The 14,390-nt window shown below is 39.3% G+C and overlaps 1 protein-coding gene across 1 annotated transcript in view; it reads left to right on the top strand.

The window, feature by feature from the left end:
• Positions 1 to 14,390, top strand: part of Uri1 (URI1 prefoldin like chaperone) — a 61,451-nt gene that overhangs the window by 32,723 nt on the left and 14,338 nt on the right. Inside the window, exons 3-4 of the mRNA XM_021196656.2 lie at positions 7,527 to 7,605; positions 8,719 to 8,854. Coding sequence (XP_021052315.1) covers positions 7,527 to 7,605; positions 8,719 to 8,854 — 215 coding nt within the window. The remainder of the gene's footprint in view (positions 1 to 7,526; positions 7,606 to 8,718; positions 8,855 to 14,390) is intronic.

Here is a 14,390-nt window from a genome sequence, read left to right as displayed (position 1 = left end):
TCTTTCTTTCTTTCTTTCTTTCTTTCTTTCTTTCTTTCTTTCTTTCTTTCTTTCTTTCTTTCTTTCTTTCTTTCTTTCTTATTGTTTTTGCCATTATCAGACACTGCCTGTCCCATGCCCTAGTTTGGGGATTATGTTTGAGGATTTCTGTATGTTGTATTTTAGAGAGATGGTTTTTATTTTATGTGTGAGTGCCTACATATGTATATGTGCATCACCTGTGTGCCTGGTGCCTCTGAAGGCCTTGGGTTTCTGGAACTAGAGTTAACAGGTGATTGTGGGTCACTTGACATGCATGCACACACAAAAGTAATTTTTTTACAGTCCCATTTATAAGTTTTTGGAATACTGTCTTTGATGATATGTTTCCAGCATCTAAGTTCTTTGGTTCACAGCTCCTGGGGACTTGCTTAAATCCAGAGAGTGTCTGGATTTTTCTTCTTTTCTTTATCAGTAGAAACCACAGCTTACACCTTGAAGTTTTTTTTTTTTCATGTGTTCTTTAAAAATATGAACAACACACAGTACTGATAACATTCACACAGTTTCTGTGTAAGGACTGCAGTGCATGGCACACAACTGTGTCCCCCTAGCCCAGAGCTCTGCTTCTGCTTTTGAAGCATGGCAGTCCGATTCTACCATTCCTTACATTCTGGGGTACTAGTGCCTGCTGAGCGCAGGAAGATTCAGGCGGTACAGAAGGCTGTACAGATTGGCGTACTTGCAGTCTACTTACTTAGTTTTTAAAATGTACTGGGTTTGTTTGTTTGTTTGTTTCCTGAGACAGGGTTTCTCTGTGTAGCCCTGGCTGTCCTGGAACTCTCTCTGTAGACCAGAAATCCACCTGCCTCTGCCTCCCAAGTACTGGGATCAAAGGTGTGCGCCACCACTGCCTGGCTTATTTATTTGATGTATGTGAGTACACCATTGCTCTTTCCATATATACCAGAAGAGGGCATCAGATCCCATTAGTGATGATTGTGAGCCACCATGTGGTTGCTGGGAATTGAACTCAGAACCTTTGGAAGAGCAGTCGGTGCTCTTAACTGCTGAGCCATCTCTCCAGCCCTATAATTTATTTTTTAATAATTCACATTAAGTCAACCAAATGGTGAGTTTTTCCAGTTGTTTTTATTCACTTTTGGGTTAAAGATAATTTTGAGGATTTTAAAATACTCTGTAGATTAAGAACTAGTATTGACACTATTTTCTCTTTTAAACTCTGATAGGAGCTTTGGCCTGTGGGAGTATGTGAAGGTCTCTGTAAACTCCAGAAAATGAGTTCTTCTCAGTTTGTCATAGGAACAGCAGCCAAAATCACCACTCCAAGGTGGCCATAATCATTATTTCCTAAAATGATTCTGAAAGTATAGAAAACCTAATTTGATACATCAAAGGCTACGAATTAAAGAGATTTAATAGAACCTGGTACAACTATTCAGATTGAGAGAGAATTCTCTTCTTTTCTGATATGTTCCTCCCTTTAACTCATAACAGGAACATATATCAGTTATAAGAAATCAGGGAAATGAACGGCATAAAAATTACATGTAAACTGGCAACTTGGGGATTTCTTTCAAAGACCAGTGTACTTTTATGTAATTTTAAAGCACCCTCCTACTTTTAGATCACATCTGATTGTATTCTTAGAGCAAAGTATTAATTATGAATAAAGAAACAGGCATTTAGGATAATTGACAAATCTCAGGTCTCATGTCCATGTGGTGGCTGTGGAGACAACGTGGGAACATATAGTCCCTTCCAACTTCACTGTGTGTCCCATGTGCTGGAGCCACTGCACACAGTTAAATGGAAGGAATCTAGTGGATTGGTAGTTGGATCTGCCTCGCAATAATTTGTTAAACTAATTTTGAAAAATTATTGGCTATGTTTTAGATTATTTTTAATGTTTTCTAATGATTCATGAAATCATGAAACACTAGGATCATGTGTTTGATTGCCAACATACTCTGATGAGGCTAGCTCTTAGGTATGATGCAGTTATAAAAAGGAATACGTCTCCATTTTGCCTTAATTTTTTTGGGTAGATGTTAATTATTTAAATGAGGTCAATTACTTAAGTAAGCATTTTGCCGTGGCTGTTTAGGAAGAAAAGGCAACAAGGCCCCCGATTTCATACAAATACGTTCAAGTTGTGCATGAGCAGCATTCCTTTCTCCGCTAGTTGGCAAGAACAATTGTTCCTTCTTCATCAGTGTTCATGGCAACTTCCCTAGACTTAGGACACTGAAGAAAGCCGTGGTTTCTTACTGTAGAGGTGATAATCCGTCTGCTTGTATCATGCCTGAACTGAACTTTTCTTTATTTTCTTAATTCTAGACGTGGCCCAGGGACCCCTCAAGGCAGTGGAACTTTAATGCAGATGGATTGTGGATTTTAGAAAGGCCCGCTGGGTTTGAGTGATGGCCTCTGTGATGTAGCCCAGGACCTGGGGCAGAGGAGTGGTGACTATAGAGTGAACTGAATTGAGAGTAGGCTTTTTAGATGCTTCTGAGATAGTTCTAGAGTAGTGACAATGAATTAAATAGCTTCTGATGACTCCTCTACATTTCGGAAGCTCTAGCTTTCATTGTTTCTTAGCTTTGGCTTTTGGCTATAGATTATAACCCATATATTTGCAGTAATGTGTGTTTTCTGCTTTTTTGTTTGTTTAGCAGGTTAGGTAAAGGGAAGGAAATGTTGGGAGACTTCCTCCAAGAAGACAGTTAGTTCAGTGCTAGTATTTTCTGCCAGTTTTCCCACTACTTCAGTACAGTTGGAAGATTCCGCTTTTCTAAGCTGAGATTTCATTTCATCCTTTAAAGTTGGAGATGAGAGCCCGTCACTTGTCTGGAATAAGGGATGTAGTGCTTATGTCCTCTTTACAAAAGTGGTTTTCCAGTAACAGAAAGATTAAATTTGTAGACTATTTTTTCATGCTCTTCTGTATCTCTTTAAATAATCGGTTATCAAAATCTTCACCTACACAGAACAATTGGACTGTGCTGGTGAGCCTTGATTATATACCACCCGTCTTACTCATTTATCTATTCTTTCTGAGGCATTTCAGAGCCAGTCATTGGCATACTTCATCTTTTAAAACGCACACACACACACACACACACACACACACACACACACTCTCTTCATTTAGCTTTAGGTTGCTCTCTCAGACTTGTTACACTTCCATGAAAATAAATATTTCCCACAGGGTCTGTCCTGATCTTAATGCTTTAAGGTTAGGACTATTTATATACCTTCATTGCTGCTGCCTTTTTAAAACTAAAGGTGTTTCACAGAGACATGTAGACATGCCAGGAAGGTTCAAAAGAAGCTTGTTTTTTGTTTGTTTGTTTGTTTTGTTTTTTAAGACATGCTATTCAGTTGGGCTATAGTTCTTATTTCTTTGAGGACTATTGCATAAAGCTATTTGGTATGAAGTAGGCTTCTTGAAGTTTAGAATTGAAGGATGGTAATCTTGGTGGCACAGCCCATTCAGCCCAGCTACTCAGGTGGCTGAGGTAGGAGGATAGCAGGTTCAAGGCCAGCCTGGGCAATTTAGTGAGACTCTGTTTCAAAATGAAAAAATAAACAGAGGGCTGGGAATGTAAGTGAGTGGTAGAGCTTTTGCCTAGCAGACATAAAACCCTTGGTTCAATCTGGAAAGCCAGGAAAAAGGGTCATGCTTGCACTGAATGTAATCTTTGTCAAATACAGTGAAGATAAACATAGGAGTAAGTGGGTTTGAGAGGCTTGCTCTAACTATACATAGGCTTTGTTTTCCATTTGAAGAAACAGTATTTTAGGTAATTATCTCTTGGTTGCTATATTTTAGTAAGACTAAAACACCTAAAATTGATGTTTTCAAGAAAATAAGTTAATATTTGGGGTCCAAATAAAGACTCTGTTCATCTTCTTCAATCTTTAACATTAGTTATTAAGACAACTTGTATTGAGGCTAGAAAGATGACTAAGTGGTGTAGAGCACTTGTTGCTCTTGCAGAGGACCCAGGTTCAATCCCCAGAAACCACAGGCTGGCTTACAACTATCTGTACCTATAGTTCCAGGGATTTAGTCCCCTCTTCTGACTTCTGAGAATACCAGTCGTGCATGCGGTGCACAGACTTATATGAGGGCAAAATGTCCATATTTAAAAAAATACTTTTGATCCCAGCACTCAGAAGAGAGAGGCAGGTGGGTCTCTGTGAGTTTGAGGCCAGTGTGGTTTACAAAGTGAGTTTCAGATTAGCCAGAGCTGTTAATCAGAGAAACTCTGTCTGGAAGAGGGGGTGAGGGGTGTGTGTGTGGGGGGGGGGGGGGAAGAAAGACAACTTGAATTTTTATGACTGGAGACAAGGCTCAGCAGTTAAAAGCCCCTGCTATTCTTGCATAGGAATTGAGTTCAGCTCCCAAAACACATATGGTAGTTTATAACTGCTTGCAACTCTAGCCCCAGTGGATCTGATACACCATTTTGTCTTCCTTGGGCACTGCATACATTGTAGGCAGACTCTCTTACATTTAAGCAAATTACATATATGCTTCATAGACATGTGATGTTTTAGAGAGATTGTTGGTCTTGTGTATTAGAGGGTTGTAGAGATCACATTTTAGTTAAGTTCTTGGTCCTGGACATTTTGTCCAGAATGGTCTTAAGGGATTTCTTTAAGGTACATAGCTGACCTCCCATTCAAAAAGTATTTCTGCATTGCTGCACTTGAAATCAGCTTCCACTTTCCTTTTCTGCTTTAGAAAATAACTCAAAATAAAGAAATAGCAATTCTAGTCTTAGATTTTCTAGTTTTCCACATTTTTGTTCTAGAGAGAATTATTAATGAAGGTTGAAGCTGAGTATTCATTTGGAAATACTGATTGCTGACAAGACCTTGGTTAAACTTTCTGTTCTCTGAGGACACAGGAGATTTCTTTTTTTTTATTTTTTTGGTTTTTCAAGACAGGGTTTCTCTGTGTAGCCCTGGCTGTCCTGGAACTCACTCTTGTAGACCAGGCTGGCCTCGAACTCAGAAATCCGCCTGCCTCTGCCTCCCGAGCGCTGGGATTAAAGGCGTGCGCCACCACGCCCGGCGTGATTTCTTTTTTTTTTTTTTAAGTCCCTTTTTGTAGGTGTGATTACCAATGTAAGACATGCTGAATGCTAACTTTAATTGGCCCTAATCAGAAGCCTTAGCTAGTGGGTAGTCTTAGTCTGAGTCACAGAGGCTGTTAGTGCTTTATAGGTTCACGAGTATCTGTGATGTGTTGATACTATAGCACATCTTCTTGTTTACTGCTCACCTTGACCCTGTCTCAAGTCTCTGAGTCACCAGTGACAGTCAGCTGTTCTGTTATCTCTCAGTAAGTGACACTATCCAGTTGAAGGACTAAGTTACGTGGGACCTTATCTTAGTGCTTAATAATCTTTTCTGAAAATCATTTCTGAGATTACGAACCTGTGAACAGGTATTTTTCCAGTTTTAACTTGGAAGAAGGTAAGGCTAAGGCTAATTTGTGTAAGTGGAGTTGGAGATCTGGGATTCACTCTCTGCTTTGACTTTAGTTACAGTCCTTCTGGGGTCTGGTCCTGGTGTATAGTCCCATGCATGAAGGCTTATTGCCATCTTGGCCATATAAAAATGTACCCCAAAGGATGATTATTTAAGAAACACAAGCCAGGAAGTGGTGGTGCACACCTTTAATCCCAGCACTTGGGAGGCAGAGGCAGGTGGATTTCTGAGTTTGAGGCCAGCCTGGTCTACAGAGTGAGTTCCAGGACAGCCAGAGCTACACAGTTTAGAAACCCTGTCTTGAAAAAAAAAAAAACAGACCAAAAACAAAAACAAAAACCAAAAACAAAGCCAAACAATAATAGGGTCTAAGAACATGGTTGTCAGTAAAGTGCTTTTACAAGCAGGAAAGACCTGAGTTCTGATCCCCAGTACCACATTAAAAAAATGGGTGTGTACCCATAACCCCAGTTCTGGGAAGTCAGGGTCAGGAATACCCTTGGAGCTTGCTAGTCAGCTAGTTGACCTGAATTGAATTTTGACCCCATCTCAAAAGTACAGTGGAAAATGATTGCAGACTCCAGTGTGGACCTCCAGCTTCCATATGTGCCTGTGCACTCTCTCACATAGACATACACAAATGAAATACCATAGTAGACAGTTTAGGGGGAGAGTTTATACAGAGTACTTGAACTTTAGAAGATGAGAGTTTGTGTGAGAATAAGAAGACCTCGTTAGCTGGGTGTCTGCTTTGAGAGGACAAATCAGCTCTCTCAGTGTTTCTTTCCTGTTTTCTTTCTGTGCTACCTTGTATGAGACAAGAATGAGGAGTGACATTACTGCAGGAGGTTTTGTTTTTCCAGGATAAATAGCAACATGTGAAATTCCCTGAGACCTTAAGACTGAGTAGATAATTTTTATTAATTATGCTACTACTGCTGTAATGGCACTAAGGAGTAAACTGATGCCAATGCCACAGCTTGTAGCAGAGCCACTTTTATTATTGGGTGATTACCCACATGGCACTTAGGATAAATTTTAGTCTGACACTATATGTTCATTTAAATTACTTGGTGAGCTTATTGTTTTTGTTATCTTTTTAAGAGGATAGTTTGGTGTTCTAGAATTGTTTGCAGCCTCCATCCTAGCAAAAAGTCCTTAGGAATCTTGACTTCCAAAGAAGTTCCATCTCGGCATAGTGAACACTTCAGCTCAGGAAGAGGGGCACTGGTTCCCGTAGGCTGAAGCCCGTTGGAGGAACAGTTTGGACACATGCTGCTCTCTGCTCCAGCAAGGTCAAATTGAGTCACATCTTAGGGTTATTTAAATGGATTCCCCAATCCCTTTTCCCCTTACTTTCTTTGAGACAGAATCTCATGTAACTCAGCAGGCTGCCTTTGAACTCACTATGCAGCCAAGAATGACTCCTGATCCTCCTGACTCCTATTCCCTAGTTTTGGGGTCACAGGCATGAGCCACCACTACTGGCTGGCAGCTCTGTTTTGATACACTCTGAAACAGATTTCAGAGACTAGTTGAAATGCTTTTTGCATTACTACTGCCTCATTTTTTTCTGTTCTTGGCTGGATTTCTTACCTTGTTCACATTAGAAGAGTTGATGACACCAGGTTTTGAGCTTAAGTTTTCTGGTAAGGACTGAAGCACCTGATGCCATCTTGTGTCCACAGGCTCACTGTATAATCTGTTTATTCACTCAGAAGGTATATATATATATATGATGTGTCTTCTCAGTTTGAGTTCCTGGCTCCCTCTAAATATCAGCCCCCTTCACATTTCCTTAATTTTGACAGTGTATTAGACTAGGCCATCTCCTGCCTTAAGAAGCTAATTGTCAAGATGTGAGTGTTCTGTTTCAGAATGAGTTTTCATTTCTGTGTGGATGTATGGGAAAACAATGCCATTGCTGGACCTCGCAAACTTTTAGTGGTGTAAACTGTTGGATGCAGCCAGTGAGACTCTGATGTATGCACTCACTTTGTGTTTGGTGTTTTCCTCATCAGGGAGAAAGTAGACAATGACTATAGTGCTCTTCAAGAGAGGCTGAGGACCTTGCCTGACAAGTTGTCTTACGACGTCATGGTATGCTCACTGTGTTCCTGTTAGAGCTACATGTTGTTTGTTGTAGACAGTCTAATGGTGAAATATAGGATTTACCCTTGCTATGTATGACAGTTCACAGACTGTTAGCTAGTATGCCATCAAAGGTGTCTCCATAGTAAGGAAGGTTTGTTTTCTTAGGCCTTGAGACAAAACCAATACAATAATTTGTATATAATTATTATGGTTTATTAACAAATATTAGCAAAAATGTGACATTTGGTATGCAAATGTATTTTTATATATAAATGAATTATGATAGGAATATGGTATTCAGTTATTTCCCATTAGCTAAAGCAAGAGCAAACCATAATGTCTGGTAAATCATAGAATTAAACCCTAGAACATTGATTTTTCTATGAGAGGTGCTGGTAGTTTCTTTTTGAATGACCTTCCTTGTGATACACAGTCTGTGCTGAGCTCTTGGCTGTAGCCTCCACTACTGCATCAGTGTGCTTCAGGAGGATTTGTTCTACCGTACTAGATTAGGTGTGGATAGGTAGATAAATACAACTGTTAGTTCCTAGCTTCAAAACATAGTTTTAGGTACCAAAAAAGTTTTCCCTGACGATAGTTGATGACTGTTTTGGTTTCATTTAGACTTAAGGATTACTGGAGTGTGAGCATTCATAGACAATGCTACTCTCTTCTTTCTTCCAAGAGCTGCCTTTGAAGTATGCTGTAGATTTATTTTCCTGTTTTAACATGAAGTTATTAGCCTAATACACTTTTATAAATTTTCCTGGTAGTTTGTTTGTTTATTTATTTAATTTATTTATTTTGTGGTTGAGACCAGTTTTATTATAGATACGAGGGAGAGAACAACCAGAGGCATCTGGAAGGGTCTAAACTGAGTTGGGCCATGAGATGAGAGAGACAGAGACAGACAGAGAGAGAAGGGGACCAGGAGTGAAGAGAGGTGAAGAACCAAAAGCTCCTGGTAAAATTTTAATACAATGTTAAATTCTGGGAAATTGACATTTTAATTTTCCTAGTGCTTAAGTAAGAACTCAGTAATATAGGGTTTCTCATGCTAAATATTTTAAAAATGTATGTTAAAATTTTTACTTTTCTATCTTTCTTTTAAACCAATAGGTACCATTCGGCCCTCTTGCCTTCATGCCAGGAAAACTTGTCCACACTAATGAAGTCACTGTTTTACTTGGCGACAACTGGTTTGCAAAGTGCTCAGCCAAGCAGGCTGTGGGTTTAGTTGAGCATCGCAAAGAACGTAGGTACCTCTTGGGAAGATGTTTTGTTCTCTGTTGTGTTTGCATCAGTTCACAGGTTCCAGAGCTGGGGATGCTCTGACCCAAGCAACTGCTGGGCCTTACTACTCCAGGCTGTGTGGTGTTCTGGATTATAGGTAATTAAGGATAAGCAGTGTTTGAGAATGAGGTTGGAAATACTTCCCACTTGCCATGTTTCCAAAGGTATGAACTGTGAGCAGAGGCAGTACAACGCTCTGTGGATAGACCTGACAGGAGCTAGGGACATTTTATATTTGTGCTTGTTGTCTTGTTGCTTCATATGCCTCTGCTTTTAATACTCTGGGACTCAGGAGTAATTTATTTTCTTTGTCATGAAATCAGAGAAATTCCTCCTTATAAAAGTTAGGACATTTTAAATGTGGTTTTGGTTTGTAGGAAATCTCATTCATTTATTAAAGAGACCAGATGTGGAAAGGTGCCTCTTGTAGGTAACTTGAGGTCTTGTTGCATCTTGTATGGCCATTTTGTTTTCGTTTACCCAGTCTCTTATTCTATATACATACCTGGATACATGACTTTGAGCTCTGCCTTGGTTGCATTATGATAGTAAGCTTATTTAATTTCTAGTCTGATATTATTTTTATAATAACGTTTGTAAATTTGATATATTATCCTTATCTGCTTTCAACCTTCTAGTAAATGTGTATTCGAAAATACATTTGAGGACTTTCCTGTATAAATGAGGTCATTGTACTAAATTCAGCTGACTTTTCTAAAGCTGAAGTAATTTCAGTTATCCAGGAGTGGGTACTAGTTGGAAGCCTCATGTATTCTGTGAAATTCTGGAAATTATTGTTGGAGACTAATTGCAAATCAAGTGTAGGTTTGTCATTGGGATAGGTATTTATCTAAATTGTCAGGGCACATATCTAAGTACTTACAGTCTAATGGGGTAAGAAGGCTCAGAGACTGTCACCCACAGTGTTAAGGTCATCTGTAACAGCTGCAGAGAATGGCTACATGTATTGTTAAACTTGACACTTAATAATAAAAGGTGCGTATGATCCAGTCCCTGGTGTCTAGTCCAGATCCCTCTCACTGGGGGCCTTCCATCTTAACTAGGCTCTTAGCATAAATGGTGGTTGCAATTTTCCTAGTTGAGGTGTGGTTCTGGAATAATGTGGGTTTCTTTTCTTTCTTTCTCTCTCTCTTCCTCCCCCTTTCTTTCTTTCTTTCTTTCTTTCTTTCTTTCTTTCTTTCTTTCTTTCTTTCTTTCTTTCTTTCTTTCTTTCTTTCTTTCTTTCTTTCTTTCTCTTTGCAGTTTTAATCTTACAAATCTTAACAACTTCAGCCTCTCATTCTTTTTCTTCCATATTTAAGATGACCATTCATCTCTTAACTGAAACCCTTTGTGGATCCTCTTTGGCCTTTCCACTGTGTGGTGGTGTTATTCTTATTCTCTGAGCCAGTATTAAAACAAGGAATGCTTGAACACAGCTATCCTTTGCCATTTGAGTTGATGACCAAGCAGACTAGGTGACAAGTGTTCTGTACAGAGGGAGGCTTGGAAGCGTAGGTGGCCTGCTCAGTAAGCAATTTCATCTTCTCAGCCTGCATGCAATTTAACATTTAGGGTTTTTTTTTTTTCCTGGAGTTTTCTATTTCATATAAGATAACTGAAGGTAACTGAAGCTGATGCGGAACTGTACATAGCTGGGGCTGCTGCCCTGTCTTTTTCCTAAAGCACAAGAAATAACAGCTTAATCTTGCAGTAGGGTCCTTCATTGTTGACCAGGCAATGGCAAGGTGGAAGAGGTCTTTGCATATAGAAGTTACAGCTTGTCCTCTGATACAGACCTATGATCCCACCATTTGAGGGGTTGAGGCAGGGCAGGTCCTGAGTTTCTGCCACCTTCCACTTCCCAGAAGGCAGTCATAGTGAGGAACAGAGTGGCCTTGAGAGTCACAGCTCAGGACCCACTGCTGTGGGAAGAGACAAGCTCAGCACCCTCCCTTTGTGTTAACTTTCTTTTTGCTTCTAATAAGAACATATCTTTTCATACTTCTTTTAAAATTTTGTTTGGTATACTATTCTGTGAGCTGTGACATGTACATTGATCTGCTTAGCCGTCACCACTATGAGTGTGCATAGGTACTGAGGTCAGGATACAGAATCATACCACATGCTGCCTTGTGCTTACCTATGTGTGGGTTCACTCCACATCATCTTCTGAGGTTTGGCAATCACTGATTCGTTCTCCATTACTATTAATTTGCATTTTCCTAGAATGTTTTTCAAGTGAAGTTTTATTTCTTTGGAGAATGGCTTTTTCACTTGTGCTAACGCTTTATCTGAATTGTTTATATCAGAGCTCATTCAGTTCTGTTGCTGAGTAGCCTCTGATACCATGCATAGATTTTCTTCTCAGTGCTTTGGAAAGACACATGCAGCAAGTGTGAATGGAGCTGCTGGAGAATAATACCGTACATAGACTTTAACCTGCACACACCTCTTGTTGTGCTGGGTCTCATAGGTAACATGTGTTACTTTATCAAAGATGATCAGACTTTTTTTTTTTTTTTTAAATTTTGTGTACATGAGTACACTGTCACATTCTTCAGACACACCAGAAGAGGGCACCAGATCTCATTACAGATGGTTGTGAGCCACTGTGTGGTTGCTGGGAATTGAACTCAGGACCTCTGGAAGAGCAGTCAGTGCTCTTAATCACTGAACCATCTCTCCAGCCCTGGCTTGTAATTTTTTAAAAATAAATTTTTCGATTGATTTTTATGTGTATAAGTGTTTTCCCTGCATGTATATGTGTATACCACTTACAGGCCGTGACCACAGAGACCAGAAGAGGGCATGGTTCTCCTGAAAACTGGTGTTTTGAGCCACCATGTGGTTACTGGTAATCGAATCTGGTTCCTCTGGAAGAGCAGCCAGTGCACTTAACCACTGAGTCATCTCTCCAGCCCCGCAAGGGTTATGCTTTTCAGGAACTTGAGAAGGTTTTGACAGTTTGTTACACATGTCTCTTCCTTTGAATATATGATTTGCTTATGTTTTCTCTTGACTATATCTTGTTTTTCCATTCTTTGTTGATTGTGTTTCTCCAGAACAGTTTTTAATTTTGAAGTTCTTTGTTGCCTTTCTTGTTAGGGTGGTTGTCATCATATTTAAGAGTTTTTTACCTACCTTCAGTATCTATGATTTTTCTCATGTTTTAAGTTAATTTTGCTTTAGGTATGTGGTTTGTCAGGGTTCACTTTTCTTATGAGTGAGTGCACAGTTGTTTTAACATTGTATTTGAAAGTAGCATCCTTTTTCCACAATTGACTTTGACAAAACTAAGTGGCAACTTGAAACCACAGGAGGTACCCTACCAGGGTAGTTAGAATTTATGTATGCATGTATGTATGTATATATGTATGTATGTATGTATGTATGTATACACACACACACACACTCTTACATATATATACACACACAAAATTGTGGAAAATTTAGAACCTTTGTATGCTACTGGTAAGAATGTAAACTGGTAAATATTAGAAAATTAGAAATTTTCAAAAAATTATAAGCACTAGATTACTATGGGACTTAGCAGAAATAGTATTATATTTTGTCGCAGCATTATTCATAGTAGCTCTAAATGGAAACAACTCAGGTATCAGTTAGATACTGATAAAATGGAAATAGATAAAATGGAGTGTGTCCATGCAGTGATTAAAGGTGTGCACTGCCACCACCCGGCTGCTTCTTGTTCTTTTGTAGCTAGATGTAGCAGTCCTCAGATGGACAGGTATTAGATGTATGCCTCTCATTCTCAGGAGCTTGATAATGTATCGGTGCACACTTCTGTCACAGGGAGGTGTTGAGTGTCATTGATACCCAGTTGGTAGAAGCTAACAGAGCTTTACCCATCGGAAGTTCCCAAAGCTACATTCCTGGTGAGACTGAGGGCTATACTGATCTTGGTGATCTCAGAACTCAGCCTCTGGCTTTATTGTTCATCTCCCCTTTGCTTATTAGAATGTGTTCTGCTTGCTCCAGGTTTCCTCTGGTGGCACTTGTTCTCTGCTGTTGCTGGTGTAGCGATGGTCTGTTTTGGCACGTTGTGTTTTCACTGTCAGTTAAGTGAAGTCCTACATCTTGGGATGTGCTTATTGACTCACTAATTGTTTAGGATAGGGAGGACAAGCTGTGAATTTGGGCCATAGCTGGGTGACCCCAGCTCATATGTATAAATGTAAGCTTATTAATTAAAGAAAAATTGTGAGAGGGGGGAAAACAGTGAATATGAGATGGAGACCAAGTCTGGCCCTCAAAATCTAAAGGATCTACATGCTGGTCTTGGACAGTTTACTCATCCCAGAAATGGATGTGTTTAATTTTAAACGCTGGGAGGGTTTCTTTGTGTTGCTGATTACTAGTTTTATTGTGGGTATGGAATGTCTCTATGATGGAAGGTTTTAGAGTACAGTAAGATTGATGCTGTGCCTAGGATGTGTTCAGTCTTCCTGAGTGCTTTGCCCTGGAGAAGACTATGTTTACTGTTGTGGTACAAGCATGCTGTACAAATGCAGTCATGTGTGTTGTGGTTGATGGTGTTCACTACTGCTCTGTTCATTTGTTGTGTTCAGTGTGGAGAGAAGAACGAACTCTCCACGTAGAATTGTGGTTGCGACCGTTTCTTCCTTCAGTTCTGTCAGCTGTTTCATGCATTTTGAGGCTTATTATCAGGTACTGCAGACAGTTGACATTTTTTGCCTTCGCGATTGTATAACTTTCTCCTTTATTCCTGATTTTTTCTACATAGGTTTCATGCTTAATGTTTGCTGGGTGTGTTTTCTCATTCTGACAACTGTGATAATTATGGCATAGTAAAGTGCATTTCATGTATACAACATAGTGCTTTCCTTTTGATTCTATCTGACAATTTCTTTTACTTGTATATGGACTGTTTATATTTAATGTAATTTTAATATATTTGGATTCAGTCTTAAGATTTATTTTTCTCTCTACTTTTTTCTTAGTTTCTTAATCTCTTGGATTATTTAATCATTGATTTTGTTTGTGTGTTCTATTATTGTCAATATACACCTTTTCTTCTTTTAAGATTTATCATCTTTAGTTATATGAAGGTGTATGTGTCTGCATATGGGCATGCACACATAAGGGCAGGTGTCCTCAGATGCATTAAATTGTCCAGAAGGTCATTAGGCCGCCTGGGTGCTGGGAGCTGAACTTAGGTCCTCTGGAAGAGCAGCAAGTGCTCTTAACCATTGCCTATCTCTCCAGCCCTGCCAACTGGAAATTTTAAAGGAATTTTTTTTTTTTTTTTTTTTTGGCATGGCACTAGATTAGGTGTTATGCTTTTACATTAAGGGTTTGCTTTAAGCTTGTGCTTGAGGTTTGCTGAATTCTCTTTTGAGATTTGAAGTGGTTTCTACTTGATGTTTGAAACGAATCATCTTTTATTTCCAAAAGTTTCCCCCGCTGTTTTTTAAATGCTCTTTTGTTACAACCTCCTGCCATCTTGTTCTTGC

This window comes from Mus pahari, chromosome 1 (genome assembly GCF_900095145.1).
Source record: "Mus pahari chromosome 1, PAHARI_EIJ_v1.1, whole genome shotgun sequence".
Lineage (NCBI taxonomy): Eukaryota > Metazoa > Chordata > Mammalia > Rodentia > Muridae > Mus > Mus pahari.
This window is presented reverse-complemented; position numbering and strand designations above follow the sequence as displayed.